This window comes from Cajanus cajan, chromosome 3, assembly GCF_000230855.2.
Source record: "Cajanus cajan strain Asha chromosome 3, NIPB_CcT2T_4, whole genome shotgun sequence".
NCBI classification, from domain to species: Eukaryota; Viridiplantae; Streptophyta; class Magnoliopsida; order Fabales; family Fabaceae; genus Cajanus; species Cajanus cajan.
Genome location: NC_138519.1, coordinates 74,717,288 through 74,733,604, shown reverse-complemented (window position 1 = coordinate 74,733,604; position 16,317 = coordinate 74,717,288). Strand labels below are relative to the sequence as shown.

Genomic DNA, 16,317 nt, shown 5'->3' with positions numbered 1-16,317 from the left:
AAAATGAAAAAAAAATGAAAAAAAGTTAAAATTAATTTATACATGAGTTAAAAATAAGGTTTTGGAAAAATTAATAGGAGAGTTTCTACAAGATAATTTATATATTAGTTAATTTTAACTTATGAAAAAAAAATCTTTTTTATTTTGCTCTTTATAAAGAAATTTACTCAAACAGACCATGGTTACGGAGTCTTGGGTATGTTTCATCAATAACCAACAACACTCAAATATGGAAAATGATTATTGCACATTAATTGTTGTGTATAATTTTTACAAAGGGTTAACCCTGCACAAGTTTTTGGTTAACAATGCATATAATGTGGTTAAAAGTATATAATCGAATCCTAATAATCAACAATCAAATGATATTTCCATCAAATCTATTGATATTTCTGTTAATTACATAAAACATGTTAACCACAAGTTTAAACACCATTAATCAATGTAAAAATGGTGTACAAAAATTGTTGTAAAGGCTAGATCAAAATTACTGAACATGATGGGCAAGACTTTGTAAGAATACTAGTTGCAACTACTAATACAACTATGTGGCAACGTTTTGTGCACATCTTGTTTACAACCTCGATGGAGAAGCTAAAGCACCATGATGCGCTCTAGTCCAGAATGCGCTCTTCCAAGTGTTGCGGTTTTCCGAAAACCTTTTTCACCAAATCTGCATATAGATTTTTCAAGTCAAACAGTGCTTTCTCAACAAGGATGTCAATAATGTCCCCATGCTTTTCATATACCGATGGCACTATCAGCAATATCACGAACACTACACCATTAGACCAAAGGAGAAAGCAAATTAGTACTAACTTGCACCTCAGAAGAACCATTTTATACACACGAATCTTTGCATGTGTGGGATGCTATAAAACATGGACACCCTGCTAGAATTCATGGTTCAAAAGAGAAAATAAAAAAAGAGAATCTGATATAGAAGGGAAATGTTATCTGATTGAATCAGTAAGTGTATTCACAGTATGATTTTGTGAGAGACTTTATATAGGCCAACTACTAATTACAAATTACATCTTTGTTAGTCCACACAATCTGGAATTTGTTCACAACACTTCTTACTTAGGATGGAGAATACAAGGGCATATCAAACTAAATCAAATATAATGAAATTGTCGGGAATTCACCGGCTGAAAAAGACATGAACAAATGTTTTAACTACCGCTCGAGGTAGAAGTTGAAATCATCAAAGCCAAAAAGCAAAAGCTTAACCACTAAGTACAGACTAAACCTCAAAGTTTAATTATGTGGCAAAAGTACAAACCAATGAAAATGCTTAATCACTATAAGGTAGAAGTAACAGGTTAACCATCAAGAGTAATAGCAAAAACAAAGTGCTTAACCACTCAAGATAGAAACAATAACATCTTAATGCTTAACCTAAAAACAATGCTTAGCCACTATGAATAAAGCTTAGGTCAAAGTAAAACTTAGACATTATTCAAAATGGCAGACCCTGCTCGAACACCGCACTTCACGAAAGAGAGTGAGCTAATTTTTTTTAATAGAAAAAGCAACTTGTATTGTATTGTATTATAAATAATATAAAATTGGAATCATTTTAAATTTGTAAAAGTTAACAACTTTATAAATCTTAATTCTCAATTTAGATTTTTATCATGTTGGTGTGTGTTCAATGTCCATTGTGTCAGGTATCCATGTTGGACTATTGGAGCATGTGCTTCATACGTAGAATGTCACTTTTATAACAAATAGCTGCATGAATTAGGCTATTGCAAATTGTTGATGTTTTGTAATTTGAATGTAGATAGCTGACCTATGTAGATTAGAGTTGCAGCAGTGAACCAACAGTCAAGAACTGAGACAGCTCCCAATGTGACTGTAACCTGCAGATAACTTTCTTGTCAGAGAAAACCAAATGAGACTGTGTCAAAATGAGTAAGCAAGCTTAGCAGAATGCTGAAAAGCACCATGAGAAATTTCTTCATATCTCGTCCGGAAGCTAGGACTCCAAATGCTATGAGTAGTTGGTTAAGTTTACGTGTCACTGAAATAGCAATATTGACAAGCAACCCTTTGGGTAAGATGAATGCTGATAATTCAGGTGGTGGTGGTCTGCATTAACAAGAAAATGACATCATTTCTTGGTGTAAAACAATAATCCAACTAGGTGTGTAGACAAACACATTCAATGAAAATAAAGTAATCAACACAAGAAAGTAGAGGGGGATACAGAAGAAAAAAATTTTGGGTAAGAAAAAAAACATTGGTGGTCAAGGAACTGCTTAAGAAATCAAAATATAAAAAGTTTTTCGGTAAAAAATATGTTTAAGTTACCCGAAAGAGTCTGTTACTACACTTTTCAATAAAAAAAAATAATTTTGATTCCTCAACCAATGTGATAAGTTTGACACAGGCATGAATTGAAACTATAGTGTCAATTAACAACATCACGAAGAACAAGGAAACTAGTAACTAACTCAAGTTGCTTCTTGCAACAAGCTTGGAAGTGATGCAAAACTGTTTTGGGGCTCGATTTGGTCTTTTGTAAAACAAGTATCAGGGTGCTTTCAACAATGCAATTTTATTTGTGTATGGTAGAAATGAAAATAAGGACAAGCGAGATGAAAAGATAATAAAAATTATTTAATTTAAACCTATTATTTCATTATCATATCTACCAAAGACAAGAAACAGCAAAAAAAAAAAAGACAAGAAAAAGCACCCTGGATGTAGTGATGAATCTAGATTTGGCATGGTACTCAAATTATAGATGAAATAGGGGGAATTGTGTCATAATAGATTGTTACTCGAAATTTGAATATGAATATATAACTTGATGGGATGTTACAAATGATTATAGAACTGCTTTATAAAAATCATTTACAAATAGCAAGTTAGATTAGCTGGATTTAAGTTTCAAATATTAGATTACCATACCATAAGAAAAATAAATAAAATTTAACAACTGATTCATAGAGTGCATTAAACTCACATCTTAATGAAGGATGTTAAATGGCTCCAGAGGAACAGCATTGCCAGTAGGAGTATGAGGGAATCACAAATGAAACTAATCAGGGTGTAATCCATCCTCTTAAAAAACATCCATATGAAAGTTACACCAGCAAGAATGCTTCCTGAGATCTTATTGTTCCTCCAGAGTATAATATCAGCAACTAAGCAGAATAAAACCAAGATTAACCATAGATTTTTACCATAACCTGAACAGTTAGTTTTTTCAGCATGTTCTGTGTAATAAGCAGATACTGTACTTTCTAATTCACACCCTGAGATTAAGTTAACTGCAGATTCAATGTAATTTTTGTCAAAACATGATTAGTCTAACTCAACCTTATAAAATCGGCTTATAAGATGAGGATTTATCCCTATTTATATACTTTATCATGATCATATTATTAGTTGATGTACAGTCTCTAACATACATCTATTACATCGAGAACTGAACATCTGGAATATAAAGTTTGCAAGACTAGACATGTGATCCAATAATGGGTGGTACAATAGACTTAACAAACAATTAGTAGGATAGATTTTGATGCTATTTTAGAATATAGGCGCGCTTTAACCTAATTCAATTTTACAAAACCGACTTTTAAAGTTATAATTGCTACCCAATTATATACTCAATTAGTCAATTGTAACCATACCACTGAATTGGTATGAGATCTTCAACATTTTGCGAGACCAAAGAAACTTACCAAGCATGTCATGCATGAAGGAATGTAAAAGAAACAGGAGAGCATACTCAATCCAGAGCCTAAGGTCACACGAAGAGGCCTTCTCCTGCCAAAGAAGCGGTTCTTGGCAGCGGAGAACACAAAGTAATTCTCAAAGTCAGTCTCAAATTCCGAGTCTTCATCGTCAAGTTCTTTGTTACTGAGAAAATCAGAGTCTGCAACATCCATGAATTCTGCTGGTAGAGGCATTGTTTACCCTCCTTCTATATATGTTATCCTTTCTATGTAGTTATGAATATAGTAAAACCTGTTAACAATGAGATTGCCAAAGAAAAACAATGGCTTAATGTTACAATTACAAATATGAACAAAGGAATAACGTTAAATCTAATGATGACAAATGCACAATAAGCATGTATGCATGCATGGATAATTTTGTTAGCATGAAGGTTAGAGAATTTGCATGTACGCACAAACATTCGAAGTCTATAAGATGAAATATATAGTTTCTTACTATCATGGATCAATAACCAGTGGAGAGTTTATGCTTTAAGAACTTTATACTTTTTGAGAATATATGGAATAGATTTAGAGAAAATTTTCTTTTCGACCTCTGCAACATTACAAATCTTAGGGAGCCTGTACAACGAAATCGACCCCTTAATATTCGCATGAAAGCAATCACGTGTTAAAATAACATGTCTTGCTTTTCCTTTCTTTTTTCTTTGGTTTTCAATTATCTTATTTTTTAAAGGTGTTATGCACCATAATTTGGAAAATTAACCCATTTCATTTATTCATACTTAATGGTACATTTTGATGAGAGGAAAGTAAGTAAAGAGAAAATATAGATAAGGGATTTTTTTAGTTGAATTAAAAATGAAAAAAAAAAAGAAGAGAGAGAGAGAAAGAGGAAGTTTCACTTTTAGAAATATTTTTTTTTCCTTTCTTTTCACCATCTTATTATGTCAAAACATTTCTTTATAATTTATTTGGTATACGTGAATACTTTGAGTTTATCTGTTGAGTAAAACTATGAAAGAAATTTCACAAAGTGCACGACATAAATTTGTTGGCTTAATAGTGCATTTTTTTTCTATAATTTTCTCATTTAACTATTTTATTTGTATATTTTATCACTGTATTTATATAATTTCACATTTTGTCGTCTAAATTACGTAATTTTACATATTTTATTCCGGCGTCAAATGTATGACGACAAACTTTAAATAGTGAACTGGTGTTTGTGAGAAAGTACATTTTTTAATATAGTAGTTTTGCACATTTGCCATTAAACTTGCATAATTTTAAAATTTTAATTACCACCCAACTTACGTAATTTAGCTCATTTTTATCAAGAAATATTTGCAAGTGCTAGAAGCACAATGATTAGTGTTATAAGTTCTTTTGCTTATTTTTGACATGGAAATATAGGAAAATAGTGGAACAATAATACACTATATAAAAAATATTTGCAAGTGCTAGAAGCACAATGATTAGTGATATAAGTTCTTTTGCTTATTTTCGGCATGGAAATATAGGAAAATAGTGGAACAATTATACATTATATGTTATTTATATATCTCTCTTTCTAGAACTACTAATCTAAAATAACACTTCATAATTTTTTAATTATTAATTAAGACATGAATTCCATGCTGAAGTTTTATGATTGTAAGTAAGGGTGACAGTGAATTGAACCAATTTAAAAATAGTTTAAAATTTGATTTGATAATTAATTATTTAAACTCGGTTCATGAATCAATGAGTTGAACTTGAGTTAAAGATTGAACTTGATAAATAAATAAGCTAAACTTGAATTTTATATAATTCAACTCATGTAGTTCATGAAGTCACTCAACATATAAATATATGATTTATATAATTAATTATTTTTTTATAATTTTAGCTTATTAAAATTTAAAAGAACTTTCAAAACTTATAGTTATAAGTTAATAATAATAATAAATTAAAAGAGTGCAAACTTTAGAATTTCATAGTTATGGATTGAATTTTCTAGTATTTTATGTATGGTGAAGTGGTTTTTAATTTATATAGATTTTATTTGTAATCATGTTTGTTTAGAGTTGTACCCTATAATCTTTCAAAACTAATAGAATATGTTATATTTTGTCTTTTAAAAAAATATTAACAATCATATGATTCAAGCAAACGAGCTGAATCGAGCAACTAGCAAGCTTGAATCAAGTCGAGTTCAAGCGGAAAAAAAGGTTCATACTAAACTCGAGTTGAACTGCAATTGAGCCAAATGTTATCGAGTTGAGACGAGCTGAACCTATAACATTGTACATTTTCTTAGTTATTGTGTTTTGTCAATAATTGTCGTAACCGGGATCACGACTGGATGACGCTAACATTTTATTTTTTAATGGAGCCGCCACCAATATTTTATTTCAAGGGAAAAACATTGGAAAACCCTTTAAAAGATAATCTTTAAAATTAAAGTTGAGTTCGGGAGTCGATTACGTGTAGGGAAGGTATTAGCACCCTACAACGCCCGTAAAAACAGTACCTTTAATTAATTGCGCAAAATTATATGAATTTATAAATATTTAATTTATTCCTCAAAAACGTATGTGACATATATTTTCTTTAATCTAAGATGCCCCTTTTTTTTATTTTTTTTATTAGAAAATTATAGGGATTTGGGTTAGCGAATGGCTAATCAATAAACCCTTCCAATAACATGAAAGATAGAATTGCTATTCAATCCATGTTATTGACTTTTATTTGTTGATACTAAAATATATTTAAAGTGTAGGACAATGAATAAGTATTATATTAACTTTTATGATTTACATGATATTAAAGGGTAGAAGTTCTACTCAATTAATATCATTAACCATAAAAATAAATGTACATAAGAAAAATTATGTTTATATTTTTATTTAAAGAAATAGATTTTGCACAAGGATCCAAGTTAGCAAATGGCTAATCAATAAATCCCTCCAATAACGATAAAAATAGAAATGCTATTTAATTAACGTTATTGGTTGCAACAGATATTTACTCTTTAGAAAGAAATTTCATATAAGAGAGTTTAAGCTAACAAATGACTAGTCATTAAACCCCAGGACCTAATAATGTTAAAGATAAAAATGTTATTCAATTAACATAATTATTGGTCGTATATTAAATATATATATTTTTTAAAATAATAATCTTAAAGGGAACAAATCGTATTCACTATGTACAAACCATAAACAAAAATAAATAAACAAACAAACAAAAATAAAATAATAATAATAATAATAAATAAATAAATATAAGAAAAATTAAGAGAAGAAACGATACCAAATGAGTTGAATCTTTGAATATGATGATCAAGAAGGTGCTTTTTGGCTACCTTTCACACTACAGAGGTGTCTCACAGATCTTAAGAAATACAAAAGAGAGGGGGAAGAGAGAGAGAAAAAAATTTCGAGCTCTGAAGAGTACTGGACGAAATTTTTCGGGGCCTTGAAAACTGTGCCCCAGACGTCTATTTATAGACTTCGGGAAGGGGTCCAGAACGGCCCGTTCCAAAATCGGAACGGCCGTTCTGGACATGGCTGTTGTGTGAAAAATTCGTATATTGGAACGGCCAGTTCTGAAATCGGAACGGCCCGTTCCAGTTTTGAGAATAACACCCAATTTTTTAGACCAGAACAACCTTGGAACGGCCCGTTCCAGATGTAGGAACGGCCCGTTCCGTTTTAGGAACGGCCCGTTCCAGGCCCGTTCCAGATAACCTTTTACCCCTTTGTTGAGGAGTTTGGAACGGCCCGTTCCAATTTCGGAACAGCCCGTTCCAAATTAGGGTTTTTGGCCTTTTTGGAGCCTTGGAACGGCCCGTTCTGGACCTTGGAACGGCCCGTTCCGATTCTAGAACGGCCCATTCCAAGCCAAAAAAAAAAAAAATACTCAATTTGTGCTTTTGGGCCCTCTAAAGTCCTGTCTTCTTGTCGGCATGCTTCGGGAGCTCCTTCCCTTTATAGTAGATGTCTATTTCATCACTTTTGTGAGTTCGGATAAAATTGATTATTCACAGTTGCCCCTCTTTATTTATTTCTTATTAAATAATCTAAATAAGGTAATTTAGATCATTTATGATAAGAAAGAAATAAAGATGTGAATTAATTTTATCCAGCTATTGTTGATGAAGTAAGTTCTTGAAAGATTCAATGCTTTTGCTTGAAGCTAGTCCAATGCTAGAATGTTGTGTTGGAATCATCAAGTGTTGGTGCTAGATCAACCAAATGTTAATGTTGAATGCTTGTGCTGGAGGGTTGAATGCTTGTGCTTGATCAACCGAAAGCTTATGTTGAAGTAGTTGAATGCTTGTGCTTGATGGAGTGGTCGAATGCTTGTACTGGATCAACTAAATGCTGGTGCCAATTCAATCAAATGTTGATGCTGGATTGATTGAATGTTGATGGACTGGATGCTAATGCTGGAGTGGTCGAATGCTTGTGTTGTATCGACCGATTGTTGGTGCCAATTCAATCAAATGCTGGTGCTGGATTGATTGAATGTTGATGGACTAGATGCTAATGCTGGAGTGGTCGAGTGCTTGTGCTGTATCGACCGATTGTTGGTGCCAATTCAATCAAATGCTGGTGCTGGATTGATTGAATGTTGATGGACTGGATGCTAATGCTGGAGTGGTCGAGTGCTTGTGCTGTATTGACCGATTGTTGGTGCTAATTCAATCAAATGCTGGTGCTGGGTTGATTGAATGTTGATGGACTGGATGCTAATGCTGGAGTGGTCGAGTGCTTGTGCTGTATTGACCGATTGTTGGTGCCAATTCAATCAAATGCTGGTGCTGGATTGATTGGATGTTGATATTGGATCGACCAAATGCTTGTGCTGGATTAGTCGATGGGTCGCGCCAGGTAAATACTGGGCTTATACAAAGAAAATTGTAACTTGTGCCAGGTAAGTACTGGACTTATACAAAAGAAATTGTAACTTGTGCCAGGTAGATACTGGGCTTTAATAAGAAAAATATAACTGGTGTCAGGCAGATACTGGGCTTTAAAAAGAAAGATATAACTGGTGCCAGGCAGATATTGGGCTTTAAAAGAAAAATATAACTGGTGCCAGGTAGATACTGGGCTTTAAAAAGAAAAATGTAACTGGTGCCAGGTAGATACTGGGCTTAAAAAGGAAGTCATATATGAAGTAAGTGCTTAGCCTAAAAAATCTACGTCATAAGTTCTAGGAAGCAAGAGATGCAAATGAAATGTGATATGATGCAAAATGTTATGAGACACAACTTTCAAGACTTAAACTTTTGTTTATTTCCCTTTTTGTTTTTGCTTTTGCTTTATTTTTCAGAAATTCCTCATCGTGACACACAGCCAAGTATCATGGATGAGTGAGGCCTTTGAACGTTCTTTGACTTGAATGACAATTGGTTATTCCCTTGGGTTACCCTTAAGCTGTTGTAAGAACTTATGGGTTGAAGCAAAGTTATTTTGTTGGTTGCGCTCTGTAACATTTATCAAGAAATTATCAAGCATATTGTGGCTTTTAAAACTCATAAAAATAATTTGTAATGCCTTGAATTTTCCTTTTTTAGATGTAACATGCATTTCCTTTCAGTATATTATCATAAAATGCAAAAAGAATTGGCAACAAAGAAGTAGGATAATCTTATTTAAGAGAGTAAGAATGTGTTTATAAAGGAAGTCATTGTATGACAAGAATGGAAAATAAGTACAATGGTAGCAATAAGAGGTAACTGTTATGTGTGACATTTTCCAGATGAACAATGCTAGTACTACACTTCAATAACCTTGATTGCTCGCTAATAAACTTGAAAGGATAATTCAACGTATTTGCCCCAGTTTGTTTTGCTCTACCGTGTCTGGCCCCAATTGATATCTTGAAATTTGGCATGATGCTTATCTGCTAGATTGCTTTTTCAAGTTTTCAACCTAGCATGTCGCTTTCAATCTGCTTAGATCGCCTTTTCAAGTTTTCAATCTAACCAGCTCTTTTTTTGTGTTTTTTTTTTTACCCTAATTTTTGTCTAGATCGTCCTTTCGGGTTTTCAATCTAGCGAGCTTCCCCCTTTTTTGTTGACCCTAATTTTTGCCTAGATTGCTCTTTCAAGTTTTCAATCTAGCGGGCCGCTTTAACTTTTGCCTAGATTGCCCTTTCGGGTTTTCAATCTAGCGAGCATTTTTTCTTTTGTATAAATGGCCATGAAAAATTGCATTCAACCTTTCTCCTCAATGAGATTTAGTTGATCCAAACGGGTTTAGACCCATTCTGCTTTTTCTAATTTGGCTTCCGTCAATACTCTTAAAGATGGAATTTCAACCTCGATTGGAAGGACTGCTTCCATTCCATAAACTAAGGAAAATGGGGTTGCCCCAGTTGATGATCCTCTTGATATTCTTGTTTGCTGCTCATGTAAAGCAAATGGAAGCATCTCATCCCAATCTTTGTATGTCACCACCATTTTCTGAATGATCTTCTCGATGTTCTTGTTTGCTACTTCAACTACCTCGTTCATCTTTGGGTGGTATGGGGAAGAGTTATGGTGCTGAATTTTGATGTCAACACATAATTCTGTCATCATCTTGTTCAAGTTGGTTCTATTATCAGTGATGATTCTTCTTGGCATACCGTAACGACTAATAAATTCCCTTTTGATAACTTTGCAACCACATTTTGAGTCACATGGGCATATGAAGCGACTTCAACCAACCCATTTGGTGAAATAGTCAATAGCAACCAAAATGAAGTGATGTCCATTTGACGCTTTCGGCTCAATAGGGCCAATAACATCCATTCCCCACATTGAAAATGGCCAAGGTGGTGACAAAACATTAAGAAAAGCATTGATGTTATCAGCATACCTCTAGTATTTAGAGCAATCATTTTCCATTTCCTCACAAGTCTGATTAACTGCACAATCGAAATTATTTGATGCAACACTAGCATTATCACTTTTGAGCGCATTTTTTGCATTCTTTAAAGTTAGAATAAGATTGAGTAAAAAGATTAAGGAGAAAGGAAGAGGTAAAAGGTGAAAGATGAGTGAATGTTTTTTTTTGAGATTAAGGAGAAAGGAAAGGGTAAGAGATGAAAAAAGAATGAATGCATTTTATTTAATATTTAAAAGGAAAAACATGAGCCCTTATTTAAAGAAATAAATCTTAAAGCCTTGGGCAGAGCAATAAGACTGACATTACAAGAAAATTACTTAAAATTTGAATTAAAAACCAACAGGCAGCTTGACAATCTCCCAATTGTTAAGTTCCACGTTCAGTGGACAAGCGTGAACCAGACTAGCATGTTCATTCTCGCAAGAGTCTTGCTCAACAATAGCTATTGAGTTTGGAAACTCAAACCCATCACACCAAAAGCTTTCTCACAGATCACTGAGAGGGACCCCATCTACTCTCCTCAATAGAATTAACTGTCGGCCCTCCATGACCTGGTAGAGGGTTATTCCCAATGTTAGGATTGTCCTCTTTAAAGTTTAACCACCCAGCCTTAGTCAAACTTTGTACCTTGGTTTTTAGTGCCCTGCAATTTTTAATGGAGTGACCAATAGCTCCCGCATGATAATCACATTTGGCATTAACGTCGTATCCCCTAGGATATGGTGGTTCTATGGGCTTCATCGGGCAACGTACTACTAGTGAATTTTGTAGTAGGAGAGGGAACAAGTCAGTATAGGAGATAGGGATAGGGTCAAACTCAATTGGTTTCTGATCTTGGGTATTTTGTGACCTCACATGGTTAGAATTTTGGTTCCATGGCTGGGTAGATTGAGGTGGTCGTGCGGTAGGTATTGTGGGTGAAGCTTGCAGAGCTTGATGGATAGGTTGTTGAGGATGTGGTGAGACGGTAGTGATATTTGGGTAGACCATGTGAGGGGTATAGAAATAAGGAGGTTGGTTGTTAGGTGACCTAGGGGAGTTGAATGTCACTGCATTTGTATCTCCTTCTTTTTTCTTTCCTGCACCATTTGAAAATTTTCTTGAACCAGCTATTTCAATAGAGTTAACCGCAATCTTCCCACTCTTCATGCCATTCTCAATCCTTTCCCCGATGATGACTATATCAGAGAAATTTGATAAAATATTCCCAATCATTTTATCATAGAACGGTGCTTGTAAAGTATCAATGAATAGGGCTACTGCTTCTCTATCAGACAAAGGAGGTTCCACTTGTGCTGCCACTTCTCTCCATCTTTGAGCATATTCCTTAAACGTTTCACCATCTTTTTTAGACATGTTACGTAGTTCAAACCTATCTAGAACCATGTCAAGATTATACTTATATTGTTTAAGGAAAGCATCAGCTAAATCCTTCCAGGAGCGGATATAGGCCCGTTCAAGATGCATATACCAATTTAAAGCTGCCCCAGTTAAAGAATCCTGAAAACAATGAATAAGCAACTTATCATTGCGAGCATACGCTGCCATCTTTCTGCAGTACATGGTCATGTGATTCTTTGGACAACTTGTTCCTTTATATTTATCAAATTCAGGAACTTTGAACTTTGGGGGGAACTCTATGTCTGGAACCAAACAAAGATCGACAGCTTCACCAATATCATAGCTACCTCCTTCCACAACCTTTAGCCTCTCTTCTAGCATTTGTAACTTTTCGCTAGACTGAACATGCTCAATTCCTGAGGTTGGTTGATATCCCCCAGAAGTTTGGTGAGGATTCCCTTGGTTGGTGAAATTAGAATTTTGGGCTTGGTCGTAGGGAACTTGATGTTTGTAAGAGGTGGCATTCATGGGTGGAACCTCATGTTGGGTTGGTGGCATTTGTTTAGGCGGCTGGTTAACCAATGGTTGGTGCTTATCCGGAGGATCCATGATTGTTGGAGGTGTGTAGTTGGGCGGAAGGCCATATTGTGGCCATTGGACCTCTGGAGGGTCAACATGTTGGTCGGGATTGTTAAGATGTAGAGTTAATGGTTGTGCTGGGGCTGGGGTAAAGCCAGGTGGATACGCATGAGAGGTTGATGATTCTCCTCTAGCTACTGGAGGGGTCCCTTCCATGTTTTTCACTTGTATAAATTGCAACATCTCTATAATTTGGGCCATTTGTTCCTTCAGTTGATTGATATCATTTCTCATTTCTTCGTTGCGTTCCTCCATCTCATCCATGATCTTGGCCTGAGAGCGTGTTCTATAACGATGCCGAGGAAACACTTTGTTTTTTTGCTTTATTGCTTTCAAAATACAAAGTAAATTTTTATGAGTATAAAAGAAAAAAGAAGACACAAATTATTATTATTATTATTATTATTATTATTATTATTTATTTAATTTTTTTTGAAAATATTGGTTTTGTATTCAAATTAAAGAGTGATTCCCCATATCTTAACGCTAGAGGCAAAATCTCTTAGGTTATACAACGGTTGACACTTATTTCAAGGGAGCATTCACTCCTCAATGGATAAGGTCATCTTACTAGCAATGCAGCAGTACGAACCACATTTTCAAACAAGGATCAATCATTTCAAGATCAAAATGTGATTAACAATCACTCAAGGGAGAATTCTCTCCTCAATAAATGATGTCTAAAACAAGTTATCAAGTCAAATGTGCTATTATTTTAGCACATTTATCCTAATACTCTTGCTTAACACTGATGCATTGCTCGTATGATTTTGAATCCCCTCCATATTGAATACTATCAATTATTTTAAGGTTTAAAAGAAAAGAAAAAAATGAGATGAAGACTTAATTAAAATGTGACTTACTATGCCCCTAATATGCATGTATGCATGACTTTTTATCATCTATCCTTTATTTATTAAAAAAATTATTTTAGGCAAGAAAAACAACCTAAAAAATTGATATTGGATATAAATTTATGATGCATGAATGTATAACATATTTTTTTTGTTAGTATGAACATATATCAAAAGAGGGATAGAGAGTACTGCGATGTGACCTATTACGGTAAACCTAGGGAAGGAAAATTTCTAAGGTTAACACCCTACTTTGGAAGGTCGTTAAGTCCACCTATTAGTGCATAGTTTTGTGGGTGGATCTAAAAACTTCTCAAGAATTATTGGTCCCCAGGTTGCCCTTATCATATAAATAAGGACCTAGCGCATGAACCAATCACAAGTAGGGAACATACCCTCTCAATATGATTAACCCATGCTACTAGTAACAACCTGAGTAGTGACTCAACAACGGTCAAGTGAGCATCAAGCCCCTCAATAACAGTCATCAAGCCACTTTCTCTTCTATGCTCGCACAGGCTCGGGTATAGAGCCCAAAGTGTGTGAGATACAAGTGTTAGTGGGTGTAGAGATGCAAATAAAATAAATAAAACTATAATTTAAACTTAAATTCAAACAACACATGCGTAGCAAACAAAAATAACAAAACAAATAAATAAATAAAAAATAAAATAAAAGGAAAGGGAAAAAAAATTAATATTTATAAATTCATAATTTTGCGCAATTAATTTAATAAGGCCTGACTCTCAAACATCCCCAGTGGAGTCGCCATCTGTCGTAACCGGGATCACGACGGGATGACGCTAACATTTTATTTTTTAATGGAGCCGCCACCAATATTTTATTTCAAGGGAAAAACATTGGAATCTTTAAAATTAAAGTTGAGTTCGGGAGTCGATTACGTGTAGGGAAGGTATTAGCACCCTACAACGCCCGTAAAAACAGTACCTTTAATTAATTGCGCAAAATTATATGAATTTATAAATATTTAATCTATTCCTCAAAAACGTATGTGACATATATTTTCTTTAATCTAAGAAGCCCCTTTTTTTATTTTTTTTATTAGAAAATTATAGGGATTTGGATTAGCGAATGGCTAATCAATAAACCCTTCCAACAACATGAAAGATAGAATTGCTATTCAATCCATGTTATTGACTTTTATTTGTTGATACTAAAATATATTTAAAGTGTAGGACAATGAATAAGTATTATATTAACTTTTATGATTTACATGATATTAAAGGGTAGAAGTTCTACTCAATTAATATCATTAACCATAAAAATAAATGTACATAAGAAAAATTATGTTTATATTTTTATTTAAAGAAATAGATTTTGCACAAGGATCCAAGTTAGCAAATGGCTAATCAATAAATCCCTCCAATAACGATAAAAATAGAAATGCTATTTAATTAACGTTATTGGTTGCAACAGATATTTACTCTTTAGAAAGAAATTTCATATAAGAGAGTTTAAGCTAACAAATGACTAGTCATTAAACCCCAGGACCTAATAATGTTAAAGATAAAAATGTTATTCAATTAACATAATTATTGGTCGTATATTAAATATATATTTTTTTTAAAATAATAATCTTAAAGGGAACAAATCGTATTCACTATGTACAAACCATAAACAAAAATAAATAAACAAACAAACAAAAATAAAATAATAATAATAATAAATAAATAAATATAAGAAAAATTAAGAGAAGAAACGATACCAAATGAGTTGAATCTTTGAATATGATGATCAAGAAAGTGCTTTTTGGCTACCTTTCACACTACAGAGGTGTCTCACAGATCTTAAGAAATACAAAAGAGAGGGGGAAGAGAGAGAAAAAAAAATTTCGAGCTCTGAAGAGTACTGGACGAAATTTTTCGGGGCCTGGAGAAATGAGCCCCAGCCGTCTATTTATAGACTTCGGGAAGGGGTCCAGAACGGCCCGTTCCAAAATCGGAACGGCCGTTCTGGACATGGCCGTTGTGTGAAAAATTCGTATACTGGAACGGCCCGTTCTGAAATCAGAACGGCCCGTTCCAGTATTGAGAATAACACCCAATTTTTTAGACCGGAACAGCCTTGGAACGTCCCGTTCCAGATGTAGGAACGGCCCGTTCCAATATTGGAACGACCCGTTCCAATTTCGGAACAGCCCGTTCCAAATTAGGGTTTTTGGCCTTTTTGGAGCCTTGGAACGGCCCGTTCTGGACCTTGGAACGTCCCGTTCCGATTCTGGAACGGCCCGTTCCGGGCCCAAAAAAAAAAAATACTTAATTTGTGCTTTTGGGCCCTCTAAAGTCCTGTCTTCTTGTCGGCATGTTTCGGGAGCTCCTTCCCTTCATAGTAAATGTCTATTTCATCACTTTTGTGAGTCCGGATAAAATTGATTATTCACAATAATTATGTGTATGTTGGTTTGGATTTAGTTGTTGAGAGACTTTGGGAGTTAAGAAACTCCTGAGGAGTTTATGGATGTTTAGAGGGTTTTTTTGGGCAGGGATCATGTTTAGCTCTAAGGGGAGAGCATATAAGGTTTCTTTTGAGACTTGAGCCTCAAAAACTCATTTCTCAAATAACTTTAGAGATAAGTTAGAGAGAGAAACTCTAAGAATTCTGAAATCTTCTTTCTTCCTTTTAGACTCCTTGGATGCGTAGAAGATCGTGGTTAGGTGTCTTGTAGTGATTCAAAGTTGTTGGAGCTAAGGATCATCTTCATACTAGTGTTGGTGTGGAGCTTTCAGGTTGCTCAAAGTTCGTTCTTCTCCTTCTTCTTCAGTTCATTTCGAATTTGAGGTAAGGAAAGCTAGATTTGACTCTGAGTTGTTTATATCCATTTCTTCTTGGAATGTGGCTTGATTTGCATGCCTTGGTGATTATGTTGTTAGTGAATTG

At 34.2% G+C, this 16,317-nt stretch overlaps 2 protein-coding genes across 2 annotated transcripts; both read right to left on the bottom strand.

The window, feature by feature from the left end:
* Positions 1-353: 353 nt before the first annotated feature.
* On the bottom strand, positions 354-4,440 carry LOC109789184 (reticulon-like protein B5). The gene is made up of 6 exons (XM_029269400.2): positions 4,195-4,440; positions 3,749-3,987; positions 2,978-3,158; positions 1,953-2,097; positions 1,799-1,868; positions 354-778 (listed from the first exon to the last, which is right to left on the bottom strand). Exons 2-6 carry the CDS (start codon positions 3,927-3,929, stop codon positions 615-617), a joined length of 741 nt encoding a protein of 246 aa, XP_029125233.1. The 5' UTR covers positions 3,930-3,987; positions 4,195-4,440; the 3' UTR covers positions 354-614.
* A 5,511-nt stretch (positions 4,441-9,951) lies between these two features.
* LOC145956462 (uncharacterized) lies at positions 9,952-10,320 on the bottom strand. The gene has a single exon (XM_083072066.1). The coding sequence runs from the start codon at positions 10,318-10,320 to the stop codon at positions 9,952-9,954; it is 369 nt and encodes a 122-aa protein (XP_082928192.1).
* Between the last annotated feature and the right edge of the window lie 5,997 nt (positions 10,321-16,317).

Coding starts and splice junctions, on each gene's coding strand:
- LOC109789184 (XM_029269400.2), bottom strand. CDS start 3,929: ATGCCTCTACCAGCAGAATTCATGGATGTTGCAGACTCTGATTTTCTC. Junction 2,098..2,977: donor TTAACATCCTTCATTAAGAT/GTGAGTTTAATG, acceptor TTGTTAATGCAG/ACCACCACCACCTGAATTAT. Junction 779..1,798: donor TGCAACTCTAATCTACATAG/GTCAGCTATCTA, acceptor CTAATGGTGTAG/TGTTCGTGATATTGCTGATA.
- LOC145956462 (XM_083072066.1), bottom strand. CDS start 10,320: ATGCCAAGAAGAATCATCACTGATAATAGAACCAACTTGAACAAGATG.